Here is a 24,083-nt window from a genome sequence, read left to right on the forward strand (position 1 = left end):
TGAAAACATATTTTGTTAGTATATGCAAATTACAAGGTAAAGCATTTACTTTTGTTGCAGTGGTGATATCTGCAATTAATTCACACTCAATTTCTGGAATGATTCAGAAAGTTTATTGCATGTAGTTTTGTGTGTTGGCCAGTTTTTTACTTGGCATTCCCTGAAAAAAAGAAGTAGATATATTTGTACCTGTTGATTCACAGCACACTCAGTTGTAAATCTAACATTGTTGTTAAAATAGTATCAGCGGGAAAATTTGAGAACTTGAGACAGAATGACTTTTAGTCCTAACCTCTGCAAGTAAAATTCCTGTTTGTGCCTTTAGATCACATGAAGTACAGAAAACAGAGGTTTTGGAACTTTCTTCACTTGTACAGGAAAGAGCAAGCTGGGATCTCTCATCTATTCTTATTGTACCTCAGTTATTTTATTTTACTTGCTTTCCATTTTTTGCAAATTTTCTAAGTAGTATACAAGGTAGGTACTCATAAAATTAGAAACCCTAACCATTCTCTTGCCCTTTAAATTCAATATTAAACACTTGTTTTTACAATGTGGTGATGCAACTAGTTCTACTGTAGAATCTGTTAATCAAAATGACTTTATTTTTTTGAGAGCTTGTATGTATTTACGGTCTTAGTGATACAGGAATAGTGTCAGGAATACTGATATTCCAATGTTTCAGTAACACATTTCAGTTTCTGTGAAACTAATCAATTTATGAGATAATTAACAGATTTCAGGAGTAGTTCCTTTTTCTGTTGCAGATTTTGTTTTTGTACTTGTTAGCTTCTGACCTCAGCCATTTTACTTTTGTTAACCTAATTTTTATGCACAGAATAACATACTGCAGTAATGAAGCCACAAGAATTTTTGCATTATGTACAGGCTGTGTGTAATGGCTCTCAAAGTTGTAAACACACAGAATCTTGTGTACTAGCTTTGAAAAATTCTTTAGGTAACTTCATTTCATGTGTAAACATGAATTGGCAGTAGGCCTACTTTGTTACAATCTGTTTATACTTTGTAACGTCTCCATGTCAACTGAATACATTTCTTTGATTATCTGGCTTTGTCCAGCTTACTGTGTGCAGTAATATTAGAGTTCGATACCAACTTGAATATTTACCTGACTGACTTTGTGCGAAAGTGCACTGTGATTTTGTAGGGCATTACCATAGGAGCGGGTGTGTGTGTGTGCGCTTGCATAGAAATATTTGATGTGCAACCAAATCTTACCAGGTGTTTTTTTAATAAATGCAAAAAAGCCTCACATTACTTAGAAGGCAGTTTACAGTTAATGTAAAAGACTAACCACATAGAATGAGGAGGATTAACGGACGATACAGATAGACACCATCGCACAGTGTTAACAACCTTCCATTAAATCTAGGACCACACTTGAAAGACACTAGTGACCTGCCTCATATTCACATGGATAACATGTCTGTTGTAGTGGTATAAATTACATATGGGAAAAATCTTTGTGAATGTTTTTATTAGTGAAAAAACTGTATCCAATTCTATTACAGTAGTTCCTGAGATTAGCCTACACATACAGATAGAAAAAATGTGGTCTGGGAGTTTACTTTAGTAATGTGTAGATGACAAAAATACACCAATGTACCATCAAAGATTTTATGAAATCTTTTTCATAAGACATTTGATAAAGTTCTTTACAGTGCAATACGAGATAAAGTGGAATATTTTCATGAAAGATCTTTTTACATCAGATGGAGAATAGGTCTTAGTCATCAGCCAATTGACATCTGCTGGATAAAGGCCTCCTAGATTTTTGAAGCATTAATGTAGTTATACTCCTGCATGGATTTTGAAAGTAATCCATCTGATCTTTACTTTGAATCTTGCAAAGAGCTTAGTTTGATTTTCCTGGCTTAGTCATACAACCCATTTCACGCCCGTTATGGCCACAATTACACATTCCATTCAGTCAATTACCAGATCCATTTGTTTTCCTTTCTCCTAGTAATTCCTAATGTATCTCTTGTGATTATTTGTTCTAGGATGATTTTGCAATGAAAGTAAAGTGTGTCACTATCATAGATCAAAACTGGTTGCACACTGATAATAAGCTTTCCTTATTACACTATTAAGAGTGAGGACAATGAGCTCGAACTTGTACAAAATGGGCCAGTAGGCAATGGAGGTGTGCCCTCTCTCCATAGTGAATAAAATACAAGCAGTCTCATAGGCTTGCCCAATACATGAGGAAAATTTGGTCATTTAAGATACGAGGTGCACTCAAGTCCTAAGGCCTCAGATTTTTTTTTCTCCTGACTGGAAAGAGAGAGAAACATGCGCATTGTTTTAAAATGAGGCCACGTTCATTGTCAATACGTCCCAGAGATGGCAGCACCGTACGGCAGATGCAATTTTACCACCAGCGGCGAGAATGAGAAATGTTTTAAATACTTAAAAACTCGACGTTTTCCTTACTCGAACAGCGTGCAATCATTCGTTTTCTGAATTTGCGTGGTGTGAAACCAATTGAAATTCATAGACAGTTGGAGACGTGGTGATGGAGTTATGGATGTGTCAAAAGTGCGTTCGTGGGTGCGACAGTTTAATGAAGGCAGAATATCGTGATAACAAATCGAAACAACCTCGGGCTTGCACAAGCCGGTCTGACGACATGATCGAGAAAGTGGAGAGAATTGTTTTGGGGGATCGCCGAATGACTGTTGAACAGATCGCCTCCAGAGTTGGCATTTCTGTGGGTTCTGTGCACACAATCCTGCATGACGACCTGAAAAAGCGAAAAGTGTCATCCAGGTGGGTGCCACGAATGCTGACGGATGGCCACATGGCTGCCCGTGTGGCATGTTGCCAAGCAATGTTCACGCATGACGACAGCATGAATGGGACTTTCTTTTCGTCGGTTGTGACAATGGATGCCATTTTTCAATCCAGAAACAAAGCGCCAGTCAGCTCAATGGAAGCACTCAGATTCACCGCCACCAAAAAAATTTCGGGTAACCGCCAGTGCTGAAAAAATGATGGTGTCCATGTTCTGGGACAGCGAGGGCGTAATCCTTACCCATTGCGTTCCAAAGGGCACTACGGTAACAGGTGCATCCTACGAAAATGTTTTGAAGAACAAATTTCTTCCTGCACTGAAACACAAACGTCCGGGAAGGGCTGCGCGTGTGCTGTTTCACCAAGACAACGCACCCGCACATCGAGCTAACGTTATGCAACAGTTTCTTCGTGATAACAACTTTGAAGTGATTCCTCATGCTCCCTACTCACCTGACCTGGCTCCTAGTGACTTTTTGCAACAATGAAAGACACTCTCCGTGGCCGCACATTCACCAGCCGTGCTGCTATTGCCTCGGCGATTTTCCAGTGGTCAAAACAGACTCCTAAAGAAGCCTTCGCCGCTGCCATGGAATCATGGCGTCAGTGTTGTGAAAAATGTGTACATCTGCAGGGCGATTACGTCGAGAAGTAACGCCAGTTTCATCGATTTCGGGTGAGTAGTTCATAAGAAAAAAAATCGGAGGCCTTAGAACTTGAATGCACCTCGTACATCACTTTTTTGTGCATGTACAACAAAGAGGATGATAAGAGACTGAGAATATTTCACTGATTTGTCAGAAAATGAAAGTCCAATGTCATTTGTTCTCAGTATATTAGTTCCAAAATATAGTCAGCCTGATTTGCCATTTAAAGAAGCATGAAATATGTCAAGGCAATTGGCTAGTATCTCTTTTGTAGGTATGAGAGCATATTACTCATTTTCTATGGGACAGTGTTTTTATTATATTTACATTAGGTGAAAAACTTCAAGATTGTGTCATTATAAGCGTATTATTTATGCATTAGCTCAATTTTATTTGTACGAACCTTGTGTAGCTACTTTTTGTTTACCTACCAGTGCTGTATCTCCATGTACATTAAGTGTAATAATGTATTCAAACATCTAGATACCTCAGCTTGGGAACTTGTTTAGAAGACGAATCATGGTTTAAGTGCACTGCAGATTGTAAGTACTGTGCTATTTATTTCCCATTTTGGAAGTGTGAAAAGGAATTTGGCCACTTAAAAATGCTATGTACGAGGCCTGCAGCTACAATGTGGTGTCTGGATGTGCGTTTTCAGTTTGTGTTGTGCTGTGAAGGAAAGAGTGTGGTTGACCTTTGTAGTTGTGGCACAAGGTTTTAAAGCATCATATATACATTTTGTTCCAGCACCATCTCCAATGAGACACTGTCGTCTTGGTCAAAAGTTCTTGTGCTTGGCCCTACAGTTTATTATTTTCTTTTGAATGATCTTTTTTACACTCACCCCAAGCGTAGATAAATGTGGATGGGACCTCTTCCGTAATTCTGTTGATTCGTACGATAGAAATTTTGAAGGAAAATTCTATAGATGGGTAAGATCAGGGTTGCCACAGGTTCTGGAAATCGGGGTATTTCAATCCTATCAGGAAAATTTGAAGGAAAAAACTGAAAAAATCTAATTTTTGTTTCAGTAGATGAAATGGTTTGTTTACCGAGGTGTCATACATGGTAGTCTGCTGGGTGCAGCTGAGTAAGTGTGCCACTCCCTTATTACCACTGCTTCTCTCCTACCAGTCCCCTCAGCTTGCAGTCAGTGCTGCCACTACTTCTTGCCACTAGCCTAGCAGCTGCTGATGAGGCAGGGATGCTGAGGAGAGGTTTGTTTGGATCTGATTCTCAGATGCAGTGGCTGGAGGTGGCAGTCATGTGTGCACGAGCTGTCTGAATGTTTTTCCTGGCAAAAGCTGTGTCTGAAGATTTGGTTGTGACCATGTGATTGTCTTTCCTACCTGCTTGTCTGCTGCTCAGCAATTGTCTTCACAGTGAGTTGCTACCTATTGTCATTATTATTGATTCCGAGTATTTGAACAAGTTATCTGTTGCATGGATTGATCACCACGGTGTCATTTCAACATGTCTGTGGCTCGTGAATAGCTAGCCACACGAATGGATTTCCGCGATGGGCCAAAACCGCATGCTGTTTCTGAGGGTATCTATAATTGATGGGGCCTGCCGATCTGAAGCCATTCGGTTCCAACTAATGTGGAGGCCCTGCCTGTTCGCTTTAGTCTCACCGATCTACCTGCATGCCGGGTTGATTTGTGTGTTGTGTAATGCAGCAGATTTTCATGACTTATCCATGTGCCCAGGTCTGCAGTACTCCTCAGCAGGCCAGAGGCCATGGGCAACGGCTTTCAGGAATTGCGACTGTCTCACCGCAATTATGTTTTACAGTGTGGCGTTTTAGACACATTTTATTTGTTCTAGTACATTTTGGCACTTAAAAAGTAGTTTATATGTTTCAAATTACGGATGTTAATAAGAAGAAAATTGTCAGTCGCTGGCGGTTTATTTGCTATGGCAATGATAAATCACAAAATACTTTAAAAGAGAACAGCTATAACACTGTGGGTAATAACAGACAATAACGAATATAGTAGAAACATTTTATTTGCGGTCACCTACAGTGCTTACACAATTCTTCCCCGCCTTGTACACTTTTTTATGAGCTTATTTCTGAAATTGCTAAAGGTACTTTTAATCTGCCTTGCGACTCCAAGGAAATCAGTGTTTTTTCCAAGGAAATGAGTGTTTTTGTCACCAGGTGTGTTTTGTTTTATTGAAATAAAATATCAGTGGTTTTAATGAAACGCGCAGACCCTTTGGCTTGCTTTTTCCATCTAAAAACTGTTCATTACAAAGGATGTTGATGTTAAGTACTTAAGATTTTTGCTCACATCAGGAAACACCATCTGATTGCAAGTTTTTTAGCTCATATTTTGCACTATTGTTTCTTGTACTGTAGCTGCAAAGATACATTGTCAACTTATGTCTTAACTTACCCTTGAGATCTCAAAATTTGTCAGGGAAAAATGTGAAAACTTATCTGGAAAGCAGGGATATATCAGGGAATTTCACTTAGGAAAACTTGTGGCAACCCTGAAGATGTTTCTGTTGCCAAGAGCCTGAAAAAAAAATATTAAAATTGTGATTTATAAATATTTCTTGCCATTTTAAGGACAGATGGAGAAACAGTAGGGATTCTTCGGAGAAATAAGAGGGGTGTTCAGTAAGTATGCAACACCCCAGTTGAAAAATGCTGAATTTGCTGTGGCACATTGTGCCTTATTTCTGCTTCGGGCCCTCTAGTTTCATTAAATTACCATAGGTGATAGTGCTATATGTAGCCAGAATGGCATCTGCAATGGAGGCGGATTCGAAGCAAAGAGCTGTCATTGAGTTTCTTTTGGCAGAAAATCAGGCTCCATAGGTATTCGTAGGATCTTGCAGAATGTCTGCAGAGACCTGGCAATAAACAAAAGCATGGTGAGTTGTATGTCATTGCAACAATCGCGCACAAACCTGTCTGATCTCCTGTGTGCCAGCCAGCTACTTGCAGATATGACCCCCAGGAAACAGAAGAAACAAGTTCATTGTGTTTGTTGCCACAAAAATACAAACTTATCGTTGTCAATGACAATGAAAGGGCTCACAAGTCTGCACACCCGAGCGGAGCTCACAAAACTTCATTGCCCTTTTCTATCTCGTCTACCCTACAGCCAAATGTCGCATCTTCTGCCTTCCAATGAAAGATGCACTTTGCAGAAAGCAGTTTGTGGATGATGAAGTTACTGATTCAGCAAGATGTTTGCTCTGACATAGACCAGTAGAGTGGTACCATGTGGGCACACAGGCCCTCCCAGTAAGGTGGGATAATGCCGTGACACTGAACAGAGATTATGTTGACAAACAGGGTCTTATAGCCAATAGTGGGGAGTAATAGGATGTATTGGAGTCCTTAATAAACCCAACCTGGTTTCAGAAAAAGTGTTGGGTTACTTATTGAATGTCGCTCATAGAAGAGAAAACTTGGAATGTAATAGTCATCAAAACCAAAGGCATGAATTCTTTATCATCACTTGGCTTTTCTGGAGACAGTTCAATTTGAAAGTATGTAAATTTGATTTTAAGTATACCCCTTTTATCTGCTAATAATTTTCACTTCTTTGCCTTTTGGCATAATTTGGAAGAAATATTTTGTTGCAGATCTGTCTGCAGTATTTGATATAATCAAAAGATAAGGTTTGTATTTCTTCAGACACTGGCTGGGTACAAAAATGACACAGAAGCTGAAACCATATCATATAATTTACAAAAGCCTGAAATAGAGATGTGAACTCCATTAAATTTTCAAGTTAAACTGACAACTTCCATACATGTAAATCATTTGCCTGAACTTAGCAGTGCAAAAATATGAGACAAAGATTAGTGCTGAGGATAACATGCTTCTGCAGAATTAAAAATAAAACACTTTGAGGCAACTGGGAAGGAAGGTGATGTAGAATTATTTCTACTGAGCATCAGTATGGTTTTTGAGGACATTCCACTCCACTACAGTGATGGGATGGCGAGGCGCGGCGACTCGAGCGCACCGAGAATTTCTCGAGCCTCCAGTTCTCAAGCAATTCTCGAGAAGCTCATGAGAAATGGCTCGGCGGCGTGCGCCGCTGCGCGCCAGTTGGCTACGTCAACATACGCCGTGCCGCTGCTGTTTTATGAATTGAATGCCGTCGCTAGACAAACAAGCTTGCTGTGCTCGTAACTAGTATGTCTCAGGTTTCATTCGAGTAAAGTTGTTATTCAAATCAATATGGACACTCAAAAACGAGCATCATGGTGCTGGCAATACTTTACGGAGGATGGAGATAACGTTACTTGCAACATTTGTCGTAAAAATCTCCATAATGTATCAAAAAATACAACGGGCATGATCAGACATCTTAAACTGCACAATTTATCGAGCAATAAAACAGTGATGTCCGTGGATATAGAGGCTCATTCTTCCAATAGTGCGAGGCAGACAAAATATCCAGGTACGTTTGGTACAAAAGGTGAATTCAGTGCAAAAGTTCAGATAGTGTCCGAAGCGGTCCACCACGCTTAAAAAACATTGATTTTTTTAGTCGTACTCCGATAATCTACAACATACGCCAAAATCAAACCTATACTATCCTAGCTTTTGCACGATACGATATGTAATTTTATTGGACTAGTTGTCGAGCGTAATATATCCCCTCGCAGGAGCACTGATCTAAATCTTAAGTTTTTCTTCATAGAGGGAAGTAAACGGCAACTAGCACTAGTGGCCATGATAACAGACTATTTTCAATCGTCGAGGACGCTGGTTTTCGACGTTTTGTTTCACTGTTGGACCCACAATACTCGATACCAAATTGAAAAAAGTTGCTTCTCATGATCGAGGACGATTACCATAAACAGAAAGAGGCTGTAAACTTGGCCGTGGAAGACTCTACTTGTGTTTCTTTAACGACCGATATTTGGACCTCACTCAATAGTGAGGCATATATTGCTGTAACTGGTAATTTCATTAACACTAATTGGTGCCTGAAAGCTTTAGCTGCATTAAACAACACACATAAAGACACAGTCTGTGAGCAGATCAATGAGACTAGATCTGACGGGCAGGGCCTGCACATTAGTGGGTACTAAACAGCTTCAGATCGACAGGCCCGATCCATTACAGATACCCACAGAAACAGCTTGCGGTTTTGACCCGTCCAAGAAATCCATTCGTGTAGCCAGCTATTGACGAACCACACATAGTATGTTGATGAAATGAGACCAATGTGATCAGTCCTTGCAATGGATAACTTGTTCAAATACTCTGAGAATCAATAATAATGAGGATAGGTAGCAACTCGCCTTAAAGATGGTTGCTGAGCCATGGCCAGGCATGTAGAAAGACAATCATACTATTACAACTAAATTTTCAGCCATAGCTTATGTCAGAAAACGAAAGTGCGCGCGCGCACACAATCGCTCACGCAACTCGTGTACACATGATGCTGTCTCGAGCTGCTGCATCTCTGAGAATCAGATCCAAACAAACCACTACTCATGCCTGCCTGCCTCTCCGAGGCAGCTGCTAGGCTAGCAGCAAGAAGTGGTGGCAGCATTGACCACAAGATGAAGGGAAGGGGAGAAGCAGCAGTAATGAGGGAGCAGGGAAGCGGTGCACATACTCAGCTGCATTCAGTCAGTGACAATGCATGATACCTTAGTAAACAAATGATTTCATCCACTGAAATATAAACAAGATTTTTTCCAGTGTTTCTTACTTTTTCAAATTTCTATGTTATGCTTGAAATTCCGATTTCCAGAATCTGTGGCAACTCTCACTGTATACAATGAGGTGACAAGTGTCATGGGATAGGGACACACACACACACACACACACACACACACACACACACACACAATTATGGCCTCACAATGGGAATTAACATATTTCAAATGTGGAATGGTAGTTGGATCTAGACGAAAGGCACATTCCATTTTGGAAATCATTAGGGAACTCAGTATTCAAAGACAGTCTCAAGAGTGGTTGAGCATACCAGATTTGAGGCATTACCTCACAATGCAGTGGCCTTCACTTAATGACAGAGAACAGTGATATTTGTGGTGAGTTGTTAGTGTTGACAGACAAGCAACACAGCACGAAATAACTGCCAGAATAAGCCTGGGACATTCAACGAACATATCCGTTAAGACACTGTGATGAAACTTGACGTGAATGGGCTATGGCAGTAGACAACCAGTGTGAGTGGCTTTTGTAACGGCATGACATGGCCTGCAACACCTCTCCTGGGCTCATGACCGTATTAGTCCAGGCCCTAGACTGGGAAACCATGGTCTGGTCAGGTGAGTCTTGATCTCAGTTGGTAAGAGGTGATGGTAAGGGCTCAAGTGTGGTGCAGATCCCAAGAAGCCATATCACAGATATGGACCCAAGTTGTCAACAAGGCACTGGCAAGCTGGCTGTGGCTCCACAATGTTGTGGGCTGTGTTTACGTGGAATGCAGTGGGACCTCTGCTCCAACTGAACTACTCGTGGAGGCCATTTGCAGCCACGCATGTGCTTCAAGTGCCCATGACAGTGCACCATGTCACCAGACCACAATTGTTCTCCACTGATTTGAAGAACATTCTGGACAATTCGAGTGAATGATTGGGCCACGCTGATCACACAATATGAATCTCGTCAAACATTTATGAGATACAATCAAGAGGTCAGGTTGGGTACAAAATCCTGCACCAGCAACACTTTTCACAATTATGGACAGCTGTGGAGGCAGCATGGCTCAATATTTCTGCAGGGGACTTCCAATGATTTGTTGAGCCCTTGCCCCATCGCGCTGCTGCACTATGTTAGGTAAAAGGAGGTCCACCATGATATTAGGGAGGTATCTGACGACTTGTTACCTCAGTGTATATTATAGTCGTTCTCTCTTCATTGCTGTGCACCCATCATGTGAGTAAATAGGGATTTTATCCAAGAGATTCAGTACTATGCAAAAGTTTTACTTAAATAATATGCAAGAGTGAGAGTAAATTGCTATCTTCAAAACATTTTTCTTCGCCATAAAGAAGAAATATGACAGCGTTTAACAATACTGATTCAGTGACTACCTGAAAACGCTCTTAATAAGAAATTTTTCACTTATGTTCCATGATTTGTGCATAGTTGTTACACCACTACAGTTATGACAAAGAGAATTTGTGGAATTGATAAGAAAATTTACTTTACTGTGAGTTTTTCAGCTGCGTTGATGGGTTCCTTACAGCAGTTGCAAGTTTTTGTTTTTCCTGTAGTAATATATTTAATGTCAAAATAAATAAAATTCATCAGCCATTCGTCTTTCCATCCTTCTGTGGCTGGGGCAGTGCCTTGGGGAAAAAGAGTTGTGACCGAGTGGTGGTTGTCACCATATACCTTAACGACAAAATGGGGGAAGGTCTAGCTACAGCTGCAGGTAACAGCCACACCTTTAGGGTTTAACCAAGCCATGGAAACTCTAGGTTGGAATGTCAGCAACGGGGGAAAAAAAAAACCCTGGCAGCCTTTATGGCATCTTTTAAGAAGTCCTATAATCAGATTCTTGCAATGGCATTGAATGTTTCTGGAAAATTGAGTAGAGTTTTTTAAAGGGGCGTAACTCATCATTTCACCGATTTTCAGTTTTTTGTTGTTTCAGAAACCCGATAGATATGCCTATTGATTAGTTCTAAAAGGGTGTTCCTAATGCCTCACATTGAGCGAGAATCCCAGACCAAAGATTGCAGTTTTTTTAAATGGGTGTATGTCACTGACGCCTGCCTCTAAAAAAAAAATCTATAGGCAGCATTGTAAACAGCTGTTTCAGTTTGCTGCTTATTTTCTAACCTGTGATATACAGCCTTTGTTCCATTGCTGTTCAGTTGACAATTAGTTCACATCAGACTATAAAATGAGTGACATTGATAGCATGTGTAGTGGTGATTACGCTGACAAATCATGCAAAAGAAAACATGGTGTAAATCTGTCATTATATAAGGTAAACAGAGTAAAAGCAACCAGACTCAAGGGTGAAGGCTATGTTAACCACAGAGGCAACATTGTTGAGGCTAAAAAACCTGAATTTCCCTACAGGTAAGCCACTTTCCTTCCATTATTTTGTTCCGTTTATTTGTTAATGATTTATCAATACATTATTGTTTCAAACCTATACTTTATAATTAAAACAATTAATAATGATATTAATGATAGGTAACCAAAGTTTTTTTTTAAAATAGTAGCCTCCATCATCTTAAGAACGACCATTTACTAGTTGTGTGTGCTGCAACAATTATTTGTTTATATCTAAAACAAAGATGATGTAACTTACCAAACGAAAGCGTTGGTATGTTGATAGACACACAAACACACACACAAAATTCAAGCTTTCGCAACCCACGGTTGCTTCATCAGGAAAGAGGGAAAGATGAAAGGCTGTGGGTTTTAAGCGAGAGGGTAAGGAGTCATTCCAATCCCGGGAGCGGAAAGACTTACCTTAGGGGGAAAAAAAGGACAGGTATACACTCGCACACACACACACTTATCCATCCGCACATACACAGACACAAGCAGACATTTGTAAAGGCCAAGAGTTTAGGCAGAGATGTCAGTCGAGGCGGAATTACAGAGGCAAAGATGTTGTTGAATGACAGGTGAGGTATGAGCGGCGGCAACTTGAAATTAGCGGAGGTTGAGGCCTGGTGGGTAACGGGAAGAAAGGATATATGAAGGGCAAGTTCCCATCTCCGGAGTTCTGACAGGTTGGTGTTAGTGGGAAGGAACTTGCCCTTCAGTATATCCTCTCTTCCCGTTACCCACCAGTCCTCAACCTCCGCTAATTTCAAGTTGCCGCCGCTCATACCTCACCTGTCATTCAACAACATCTTTGCCTCTGTACTTCCGCCTCGACTGACATCTCTGCCCAAACTCTTTGCCTTTACAAATGTCTGCTTGTGTCTGTGTATGTGCGGATGGATATGTGTGTGTGTGTATACCTGTCCTTTTTTGCTCCTAAGGTAAGTCTTTCCGCTCCCGGGATTGGAATGACTCCTTACTCTCTCCCGTAAAACCCACATCCTTTCGTCTTTCCATCTCCTTCCCTCTTTCCTGAAGAAGCAACCGTTGGTTGCGAAAGCTTGAATTTTGTGTGTATGTTTGTGTTTGTTTGTGTGTCTATCAACATGCCAGCGCTTTCGTTTGGTAAGTTACATCATCTTTCTTTCTAGATATATTTTTCCCACGTGGAATGTTACAGTACTACGAATGTAGTGCGGGACAATACGTTGAGAATGTGGGTTTCGCAGGAGGTGTGCCAGAGATAAATCCCTGCAGTCGCGCTATCCTCTGTGTTTTCGGTGGCTCAGATGGACAGAGTGTCTGCTATGTAAGCAGGAGATCCGGGGTTTGAGTCCCGGTAGGAGCACACATTTTCATCTGTCCCTGTTGACGTATGTCAACGCCTGTAAGCAGCTAAGGGTGTTCATTTCATTGTAATATTTGTCTTCTTTGTCTTTCTTTCTTCTGTTAGATGTACAAGAAAGTGTTTGTACAATCTGGGGGAAGACAACTGTTTGGATATGTTTTCAAAAGTTTACAATATTCTTAGTAAGAATGCTCAGGATTTGTATGTACAAGGCTTGATTGATGTAGGTGAAGTTTAACAGAGAAGACCAGAGGGTAGAACTAATCCCAGGGTAGTGAAAAGTGCTACTTTCTCTCACTACATTCTTGTAGGAAGTGGTTGAACGAAGGTGTGCATGAAAGCTTTTCTTTCAGTTTTTTCTATGAGTGAATAGCGAGTCAGAAGAATCAGAGATTTAAAAATGGCTGGATGTACTCCAGATGATAAAAGAGGTAGAGGTATTACCAGATGTCTCGCACCTGAAATGCACGAGGCAATTTATGATCGTATTAGATCTTTCCCATTGTATGAATTGCATTAGTCTTAGGACAAAATATACTACCTGAGCCCTCAGCTATCAATAAAAACAATGTGAAAACTGTTCAGAACGAAATATCCTGAATTAACATCTGTCTCATACTACACATACTGGAATGATGTTACCAAGATTTTTGGTTACAGATTTGGTAGGCCTCAAATATATGTATGTTGTACCTGTGAAGAACTTAACCAGAAAGTTAAAGCCCCTCATCTTAATGAGGTTGCTAAAAGGACAGCTACAGCCAAACTATTAATACATAAACATTGGAGTAGGAAGTTTTATTCTGCTCTAAAGCATGAATTACCCGTAGAGGGGCAAAAAGAAAGCCATGTTCTGTCCATCGCAATTCACTACAAGCAGAATATAACCCTACCAAAGATTCCAGCTCAGGAGCTTTTCTATTTAAGACAACTAACTGTTAGTAAATTCTGCATCAGTAACACTAAAGAAAAGAACAGTACATTGTACATTTACCATGAAGGGAACGGCAGAAAATCCCCTGATGAGGTCTGTTCTTTTTTATCAGATTTTATAAAAGAGGTGCCACAACATAAAACAGAGCCCCGGTTATTTTCAGATAACTGCGCAGGCCAAAACAAAATTCAGACACTTTCTCAATATCTTCTCTCACTCACAGACACAGGTTGATTTAAGAAAATACAACAGTTTTTCGCTGTGACATCATAGTTTTTTACCTTGTGACCGTGATTTCGGAATCATCAAAAAATATAAAAAAAATTAAAAAAATAAAAAAATTTATAGAATCTATTCAGTGCACGAGGTTGCTCGTCAGATTATAGTTCGTTCTGTACCAGGAAAGTTTGTGGTGAAAGGAGTGGCAACCACAGAAATTCTGGATTTCAAAAATTGGTGGCCATTGCACTACAAAAAGTATGCTATCTCTGAAGAGACTAAAAGCAAACCCAGAAATGAAAGAATTAAGTTTTCAATTAGTACTCTTTATCACTTTGTCTATTCCCATGGAAGAAAGGATTACATTAAGGGGTATTCGACAATGAATGGTCTGGTCTGCCACACTTTCTTCATGGCTCTCAGTTCAATGACACCTGCTCTGCCATCACCTCCATCGTACTCTTCTAGGAAAGTTCCCATCAAAAGAGCAAAGACTGAAGAAAATCGAACCCTACATTCCTCAAGAGCACAAGTATTTCTACATAGAACTATTTTCTTGGCCAACTGTAGCTGAAAATTCTACAGAATAAGAAGAATGCATTTTATGTAATCTAGTTGATGACAATACTGGTGTTATATTTTTTTAGTAATTATTGTGATTTGTATCATAAACCATTGCTCTTAATAGTATTTTGTATACATTTGTAAAATAAACAAAATTAAAAAGCAAAGTTTGCTTAATTCTGATTTGAGTTTTTTAATTTAGGATGTATTTTTTTAAAAGAGCATAAATCAATGTTTATAGTTCAATTACACATAGCATAATTACTTAAGGTGAAAATCCTTCTCACATAAACTCAGATATTACTGTATTAATCACATAAAACCACTAAAAAGCACCTGTTTTTTGGTTTGGAGTTGACACAGTTTTTTGTGTGTCCTGAAAAATTTACTCGGCATGAGATAAGCCCTTTTAAAAAAACTCGATTCAATTGAAGTTTTTCAGCACAATGGTCATCTTGTGTGGGGATGAACAGCAACAGTAACTACAGAGAAGGCTATATATTGGAATATGTTACTCTAATTTACTAAAATAGGCACAGAAAACTTAAAAGCATCATCATAGTGTACAGTGTCTACTAAGCACAGTTGTCAATAGATACATTCTTTCTTCTGCATGTGTGTCCTGTGGAAGCATTTGTCAATTCTATTTTATAGCAGGGCCAGGTTGACACTTGTACTTTCTCAATAACCTCATAAAGAATATTGAGAGCTGTAGTGGGCTCTCGGTTATGTTAGTGCCTTTTGTTGATCAAAAGCAGCTGTTGTGGTCTCAAATATGACAGAAACACTGAAACTGTAGCACTATTGCCTTTCAAATTGATGCCTGTTACCTGTGGCCAATTGAGGAGTTATCTGTCATTGCATTTTTCGACCAGAAGCTGAATGGGGCCGAGCTGACAAGACAAGTATTTGCCCTGTCACTGAAGTTAGTTTGGTTGGCATGTGACTAGCCCTGCTGCCTGTTTGCTGCTGCTCTCGGGTACCTCCTGCACTGGATCACCACCAGCTGTTAGCTGGTTGCACTAAATGGTGCAACTGGCTTACACTGGAAATTGGTGCCATGATTTGCTTTTTGCCTGCCCAGGCCTGACATAGTTCCTTCTGCTGGTGACTCTGGCATTGGCTGCCCTTTACTGAGCTAGCAAGTGCTGCTGTCCAAGTCCATTCCAAGCCATTGACCATAGCAAGGTGATGCCTTCAACTGCCATATGGCTTATAATAAATAAGTTGGTTATTGCTCTATCATTGCTTCTACGACTGTACAACAGTGGCACATGAGACATTCATATGTGTAATTTTTATTATTGACAATCTGTGACTCACTCATCTCACGAAATACACAAACTTTTTGAATGCATCAATTGTTTTTCCAGTTATAACTGTGTCCTGTGTCATCTTATACAATGAAGTGTGATGCTGACCAAATATATTTGTTTTAACAATAGTGAAAACTCGTGTCCTACTGCAAGAACCATCACCCTTTCCAATTCTATCAATCCCTCGCCCTCACCAATCTTTCATAATCGCCCAGTACAAGTTGAAACCATACTGGACAAGATCCTTTTACTCTGTAACTATAACTCCCTGAATGCTATCATTGCCCTTCAACAATTGGAATTGCATTCCCAACACCCTCTGACGAATCTGTCTCAGCTACTCCTGTCTTATGCCCAAATGGGATTACGTTTAGCCAATAAAGAGCCTACCACTTTGATTCAAACTGCCCTCCCCCCCCCCCCCCCCCACCCACCCTTACCCCCAGTCAACCCCTCATGGCTCCTCCATCATGCATTGCTGAGTTACTTCACCTTCTACATCCCCAAAATCTGCCTCCACCCTCCATGAAACATACTGTTCATGGACATTTGTAACATTGTCAAACCTTCTGACCCCTGCGTAAGTCTCGTTCTTTTCTTTATTCTTTCTCTGCAGTGGTAACTCCCTCCGACTGTGATCCTCCTCCCCTTCAACCAATCATCCACTAGTAATCTTCAAGAACTCTCATGTCTAACCTGGCCTCACTTTCTTCCTTAAATCCACGTTCCATAAGTCCAACATTACTGCTAAGGAATACACAGCTATCTGCAATCTGAAAACCAGTCTGGACCTTATTGTTCATGCTGTGGATAAAGGTACTAGCTGCCACTGTCTGTGGGCATCAGTGTGCTGGAATCCCCAGCTGGTGAATCCCACTTGTTCATGATTTGTAGTGACTATGTGGCTGACTGTCTTTGCAAAGTTTCAGGCACTTCTGCAGATAAACCTTATGGCTTTGATCCCATTCCAGAAGTCCAATATGTACTCCATCACCTCCTCATGGCTTTAGGTTTGTCTCAAAAACTGGCACCCAAATCCATCTCTCTTCTCGCGCCACCAACCTTCCACTCTTCCTCCACAAACCCAACCCCATGGGTCTACCTACTTGGCATTCCATTGTCGCTGGTTACAATACTACACAGAGCGATTCTCTCCCATTGTTGACCACCGCCTCCAAACTAGTGTCTGTAAGCTCCCATTCTACGTATGAGGTGCCACTCATTTCTTTCACCACCACCTCAAGAGTTCCTGTTCCAGCTGACTTGTTGGTCACTGGATACAAAGTCCTTGTCCGCTGACATCTGCCATGCTCATAGTCTTTTGACCATGGAACACTACTTTCCCCAATGTTCTAGATACCAAAGTAACCATCTCCTTCCTAATCCTCATATCCAGCCACAGTTAATTCACTTTTCAGTGCCAAATCTATAAACAAGTCCGTAGTACGTACTCGCATGGCACCATCCTATGCCAGTGTATTTACAAGTCATCTGAAGGAATCCTTACTAACCATTCAACATGTAAAACTCCTTGTCTGGTTCTGATTCATTGATGACATTTTAATGATCTGGACTTATGGCAAGGACAACTTTAGCTCCATAGCTATCAACACCTATTTCCAAATCAACCACCTTCCTAGGTGCACCTCTCAGGTGGCTGTACGTCGTGTCATATAGTGGGCACAAACCACCTACAGTACCTCTACTCTGATAGCTGTCACTAATTTCATGTCAAAAAGTTTCTACCTTACAGCCTTGCCACCTGGTGGACATTGCACCTTCAGTGGAAAACCGGTTTTGTCGAAATTGCTGACAACATTAACAGAGCCTGTATTGACACACAGTATCCTATCCATTTCGTCCATAAGCAAATCCCTTGTGTCATTTTCTCCTCTTACACCAGTAAACTTTATAACAAGACCAGTACTGCTTTGATCACCCTGGCCTCAACCACATCCTTCACCAGGGCTTCGACTACTTCTAGTTGTGGGTAGCATATACCTCATTGCAGGGCTTATCACCCAAAGTTGTGTTCCACTGCACACCCAATGCACAGATTATCCTTGTCCATCCCTATTCCAGTCCTGCAGCACATGGGCCACTCATTCCCATATAGGTGACATAGGTGGAAGACCTGTCTCATACACCCATTCCACCACCTCCTCCCATGGTCTAGTCACAGGCATGTCCTATCCAATAAAAGGCAGCTCCAAATGTGAAAGCAGCAGTATTAATATCAGCTGTGCTGTAATTACTAAGCATTGTATGTGGCCACCACAGGTAACTGTCTAATTGCATGGATGGTCATTTCCAAACTGATGCTAACTGTGAACTTGACCGTCCAGCTGGTGACGAAGCTGTGAACCACGATACAGATTACTTTAACAGCTGCTTTACTATGTGTGCCCTTTGGATAGTCCCTTCCAGTGCAAATTTCTCTAAACTACACAAGTTGCTGTCCTGTCTCCAGCATATAATGCATTCTCATAACCCCCTGGGCTTATATCGGCTGTTTCCCAATACCTCAACTCTTCCCTTTACTCTCCTGTCATTGTTCACACCATTCCTTCCCGTGCAGACCATGTGCTAACTTCTCCTGCTGATCTGCCTCTCCCCCTACCCAATGTGGACCGTCTCCCCTCCCTGCCTCCATTTCCAACTTCTTTTCCCCTTCCCCCTCTTGGAACTTGTTTTGTCTAGTTGTGAACCCACTGAGTCATTCATCTTTCCTGCTCCTGCCTCTCACTATCCTGCTACCCTCTTCTTGCCTCATTTGTGCCTTGCCCTAAATCCTTGAGCACATGCAGCTGTTCTCTTAATAATGCATTGCCACAGTAATGTTTGTGTGCGTGTGTGTGTTTACTTCCTGCCAGTAAAAGAGCCAGGGCACAAAAGCTAGTTATACTGAGTTCTGTTACTGTTATACTGTAAAGGTGGGTGGTTGCCTTTCCTTTATTTTATAACTAATGTTCATGTAGCCTATATGCTATAGTAAGGTATTTAGTATTGGAGTACAATGGCCCAGAGGAAGAGTTGGAGCCTACATATGTGGACACAAATGACTGGTCTACTGGAACCTCGCAGTTCCTTGCACCTATATTGTCTTTCACAATTACACAACTTGTGAGCCTGTTCCATTGACTCAGAAAATTGAGCTCATTTTGTTTTCATATAGGCAAGGACAGTCCAGATACATTTTTTTCTTAAAAATCCCTGCTAAAATATTACTTTTAAATGTAAAAGAAGGATACTGAATAGCAAAGTGTTATTGAGTTATGGGAGAAGAGTGACAAGTAGGGAAAAAGTCTTCTTATTAATAATTTTGGAAAAACATTCACTGGTAGGAACACATGAGAAGCCACTCAGCTTCATGTTCCAGGGAATGCTGCACATGGGAATTGGACGTGAATGCAGTGGAGGTGCAGCTGCATTCACAACTAGCGTTGTTTCCGATGAAAGCAAGAAAAGTATGACACTGTAACAGTAATAATTCAATAAAGCACTCTGTATGTTGCATAATGAATAGGACAGTGTGTTTTGTGCGAAATGTTCAGTCTATCAACATACAGTGAAGTCGTTTTAAGCTTAGACAATGCACACATTGTTACTTTATTAGCAGAAGAAATGGCCTGTCAAATTTGTTTATGCAGCAGTGCATTTGGAGATGTAACTGCTATTGCAAGAGGAAAAAACATTGTATATCTGCGATATAGTGGTTGCCCAGGGTCAACACCAGACGATGCCCACCACTTACAAATTGTAGCTCACAGATAACCCATGAATATGGAAAAGCTGTGCACTGTCTTTTTGTAGGCAGCTGGGAGTGCATTTCAATCTAGACAGTAAAACAAAAAAGTCGATAAACAAACACCTAGAATGGAACCTTGCTCAAAAGCTTTGCAGTCTCTTTACAAGAATAAACTGGTGAAATTGTAAATGAAAAATCATTAAGTGGTTCTCTGCTAATGGGCTCTCATTAAACTTTGACAAAACACAATATATACAGTTCCACACAGTAAATAGAATGAAACCATTAATAAATATAGACTTCGATCAGAAATCGGTAGATAAGGTAGAATATTCAAAATTTCTAGGTGTATGCTGGAAGAAACACACTGAGGATCTGCTGAAACGTTTGAGTTCAGCTACTTATGCTATTAGGGTCATTGCAAATTTTGGCGATATACATCTCAGTGAATTAGCTTACCACATCCATTTTCATTCTCTGCTTTCGTATGGCATCATATTCTGGGGTAAGTCATCATTGAGTAAAAGAGTGTTCATTGCACAACAGCGTGTAATCAGAATAATTGCTGGAGCTCATCCAAGATCATACTGCAGACACTTATTTAAAGAGCTAGAGATCTTCACTGTAGCCTCACACTATATACATTCACTTACGAAATTTGTTATTAACAATCTGAACGAATTCAAAAGTAATAGCAGTGTACATGGCTACAACACTAGGAGAAAGGATGATCTTCACTACTCAAGGTTAAATCTAACTTTGGCTCAGAAGGGAGTAAATTATGCTGCCACAAAAGTCTTTGGTCACTTACCTAATAGCATCAAAAGTCTGACAGATAGCCATATAGAATTTAAAAGAAAATTAAAAGAATTTCTTAATGGCAACTCCTTCTACTCATTAGATGAATTTTTGGATATAGTAAGTGGGTAATTTCCCCAACCCCCACCAAAAAATGTTAAGTGTCATGTAATATCTTGTATAGACACCTTTTATTAACCTGACACGCTCCACATCATTACAAAGTGTCGTATTCATGATCTATGGAACAAGTACTAATCTAATCTGAAGTACCAGTTTGTCTGATGCCTGATAATCATAGAAGATTGTGGAGGCGGCCAAATTCCAGCACACATCTCAAACATATAGTCCTTCAGTTTCGCCAAGGAGATGGGTCAGTCATGTTATGGGCTGGTCTCTTCTATGAAAGTCGGACACCATTCATCACCATACAGGGTAATCTGAGGGCTGTGCAGTATCAGGACAGGAACCTGAAACCCATTAGGCATCTTTACCATCGGGTGAGCCAAGGGTAGGAAGGTAGGAGTGGTGGTAGTCATAAGAGTCACGGCATCTCCCCCTCCCCCTTTTCCCAAAACAGGTAAAAGCATCTATAATTTAACACATGTGAATTCTCAAATTTATAAACTAACTTCCATAGAATAAAGCAGCTTAAAAACTAAGTTTTATAAACGACAAAGAATTCTAGAAATTGGAAGTTACAGAGACTTTTCAATTTCTGTATTTCTCTAAAGTATGATTTCTTGAAAGTTATGCTACATAAGATTACTAAACACGACGTAAGAAAATTATCATGATTATTACTTTTCTTCATACAGGGTGTATAGGCCCAGGGAATTTTTAAGAATTCCGGGAATTTTTCGCTTTTTTAGTTACATTTTTGTAGTTTTGACTCGTAGGAACTGATACTCTAACAAAAGAATTTTACTTCAGTCCGTTACTGCAATATAACACTGCAGGAATAAAACAAAAACAACGAAAAAAATAAATCAAACATAAGTTGCAGAGAAAATGCCCCATTTACAGCAACAAAACGCAGTGCACACACAAGCGTTTGCCAACAGCAAAATGTCCCGAAGGCTTTAAGACGAAGACTATGCAATACTTAATAACAAGAAACTGCATCCTATGGGCGTGACATAACGTTCAACATTACGCCAGCGGGCTTATGCGCATGCGCATAAAATGCTTTGATTAATCGTTTCCGCACAGGTAGTCAATTTATTTAAAACACTATTGGCTAGTGTCAACACTATGCGGAATTTCAACTGCACGTTGTTATCTTTGGGACGTATGGCATTATGTCAGTGAAGAACTAAACATGAGATAACACAGTACTGGTACTTCAAGAAAATTTGCATTCCGAAAACCGCATTGAAAAGTTTAATAACAGCGTGGGGCCTAGTTCTTTATGAATCCGGACATACGAATGTGCTCTTTAAGTCGAATTATGGTTTTTAGTATGTTTTACGAAATTCCGATGCTCTTGGAGTATCTCCTGATGTCCGGTTTCGTTTATGACGTAATGTAAGATCTCTTAATGTCATATACATACGAAATTACGGGCTACCTGCGTCATCGTAGCCGTAGCCGTTTTCTGGTGCTCTCTGACAACTGCTGAAATGAATTCTAACAAGTCGCGGGAAAATATTGCAATTGGTCGTTTGAGAAGCGTTTGCATTTCATTACGTGTGCGAACGTGCTTTGAATTTCTTAAACCACAGTGTTTGATTTTCATTTAAACCTCAACACTTTGAGGTCCAGGCACTTAGAAGAATTTCGAGCCCAGAAGACCAGACATTTACGTCATTACTTAAAATTTTACTAGCACATTTGTGTGATGTATCGAGGTGTAACACGTGCCAAAAAAAAAAAAAAAATATTATGTGTGAAAGCTTGGCTTTCCTTGCAGCTACGATATGGATGTTAATTTAAACCATGAACTTTTCCTATTTGTGTGTTCGCGTTACTTAACAGTGATGTTACTATGTGTCCTCTGATCTGAATCACTGCTATTACGTGCGACACGTCTTCCGAAAGACGAAAACCGAATTTAGGAAACCGTTTTTCGCTGTCGTGTTTCATGTTAAAGGTCTAAAGCGGATTTGCTAGCCCAGTTAACTACGGCCCCTGGAAAATAGCAGATATTCTTTTATTTATTCAGCACAATCGCTATTTATCTACGGTTAGACGAGGTGTAAATAGTTTCACTGTACAAAAAGCCAGTCCTTCAATATTAGCCGAAATTTTTAAAAACAAGACGAAACCTGACAGTCCAAGCAAGTTTCAATACCGGCTGCGTACACATGGCAGCGAAAATCGATTGCGGAACTGGTAAACCGGCAGCCAGAAGCAGATTGCCAGAATCGATTTTGAAATGTCTACATGACAACCCAGAAGCGGTATTGGGAGATCAGTTTACGAAATCCGGTTTTGGAAGCCCCATGTAAACGCGATGAATATCTGCTGTTATCGGCTGGCGAGATCACGTGACGTGAGATATGATTGGCTGACAAAAGCGCATCGCGATCTCGATTTCAATGTTTCGGAAAACTTTTTGTGTTTGTTGGAATTCGACTATATACTTTAGTAATACGAAAATATGTAGTGTACATGTTGCTGCAGATCGAAGATCTTTCTGGAAACGTTAGGTTCGTTTGAGCAGTTGCCAGACAACAGGCTGTACTGCGCAACCGGTAGCTACGATGACGAAGACTGCTCGTGCCTGGTGCTTGCTCTGCTTATACGCTTTTAGTCGCATTTCGTGCATGGTGGGGCATCACGTGACCATGTGCAGCCCTGCGGCATGTTATTGAGAGGACCTAGGGAGTTGTACCAGGAGCAATTGTTTTATCAATTCTACACAGATAAGAAATGCAAATAAGGAAGCAGTTCTTGGCGTATTATTCATTTCAAAACTAGACTCCACAGCTCAAAGTACCATAACATTCTGCTATCTGGTGACAACGACTTTTTTTTAAATTCATACTCTGCAATATTGTTTTGTAGCCAACAGTGCGGAATAAACACTTCATTTCAAATAAACTAACTGCCTCAGCGGAAAAAATTAATAGAAGCAAATTTCTCTACAAAACTGACAGAAATAGCTTCATTTAGACATTAATGGTTGATTGCTAATAACGTGGAAATAATATAAAAACAGAAAATTGAAAGTACTAACTTATTTTAGTCTTTCTTAGCGACAGCCGCTGACATTGCACAATCCCCACTCATTTACCCCCTCCACACCGACCAAGTGCACGTGTAACGGCTTTGTCCACGCCGTGTGGCGCATCGATATGTTCGTCACTTTTTAAACGTGATCTTTGCAAAACACATTTTTTCTGGGGTTCTTTCCTAAAGTGGCGGGAGGTTCTACGCCAGTGTATAAAACCTTAACCATTCAAAGGATTGATAAGTTTTAGGATCCCGAGGGAAAGTATACTGTCACTTAACACGGAAAATTGTATTTTCAACCGGAAGAAAGTGTACTTTTAACCGGGAAATACCCCGGAATTTTCTTCCTTGTCCTCGTATACACCCAGTCATAACAAAATCGTAGGTACATATGGCCACATTGAAAGTGGAAGTGGCGACCGAAATATACTGACTCCAACTCCCCTCCAGACCACACACTAGGAATGGAACAATCCTGACTAGCTT

The 24,083-nt window shown here is 40.4% G+C and overlaps 1 protein-coding gene across 1 annotated transcript in view; it reads right to left on the reverse strand.

Moving 5' to 3' along the window:
* Positions 1-19: 19 nt before the first annotated feature.
* The window catches only part of LOC126194963 (zinc finger MYND domain-containing protein 10), a 124,620-nt gene continuing 100,556 nt past the window's right edge, over positions 20-24,083 (reverse strand). Inside the window, exon 10 of the mRNA XM_049933357.1 lies at positions 20-160. Coding sequence (XP_049789314.1) covers positions 76-160 — 85 coding nt within the window. The 3' untranslated portion in view covers positions 20-75. The remainder of the gene's footprint in view (positions 161-24,083) is intronic.

Source organism: Schistocerca nitens, chromosome 7 (genome assembly GCF_023898315.1).
Source record: "Schistocerca nitens isolate TAMUIC-IGC-003100 chromosome 7, iqSchNite1.1, whole genome shotgun sequence".
Lineage (NCBI taxonomy): Eukaryota > Metazoa > Arthropoda > Insecta > Orthoptera > Acrididae > Schistocerca > Schistocerca nitens.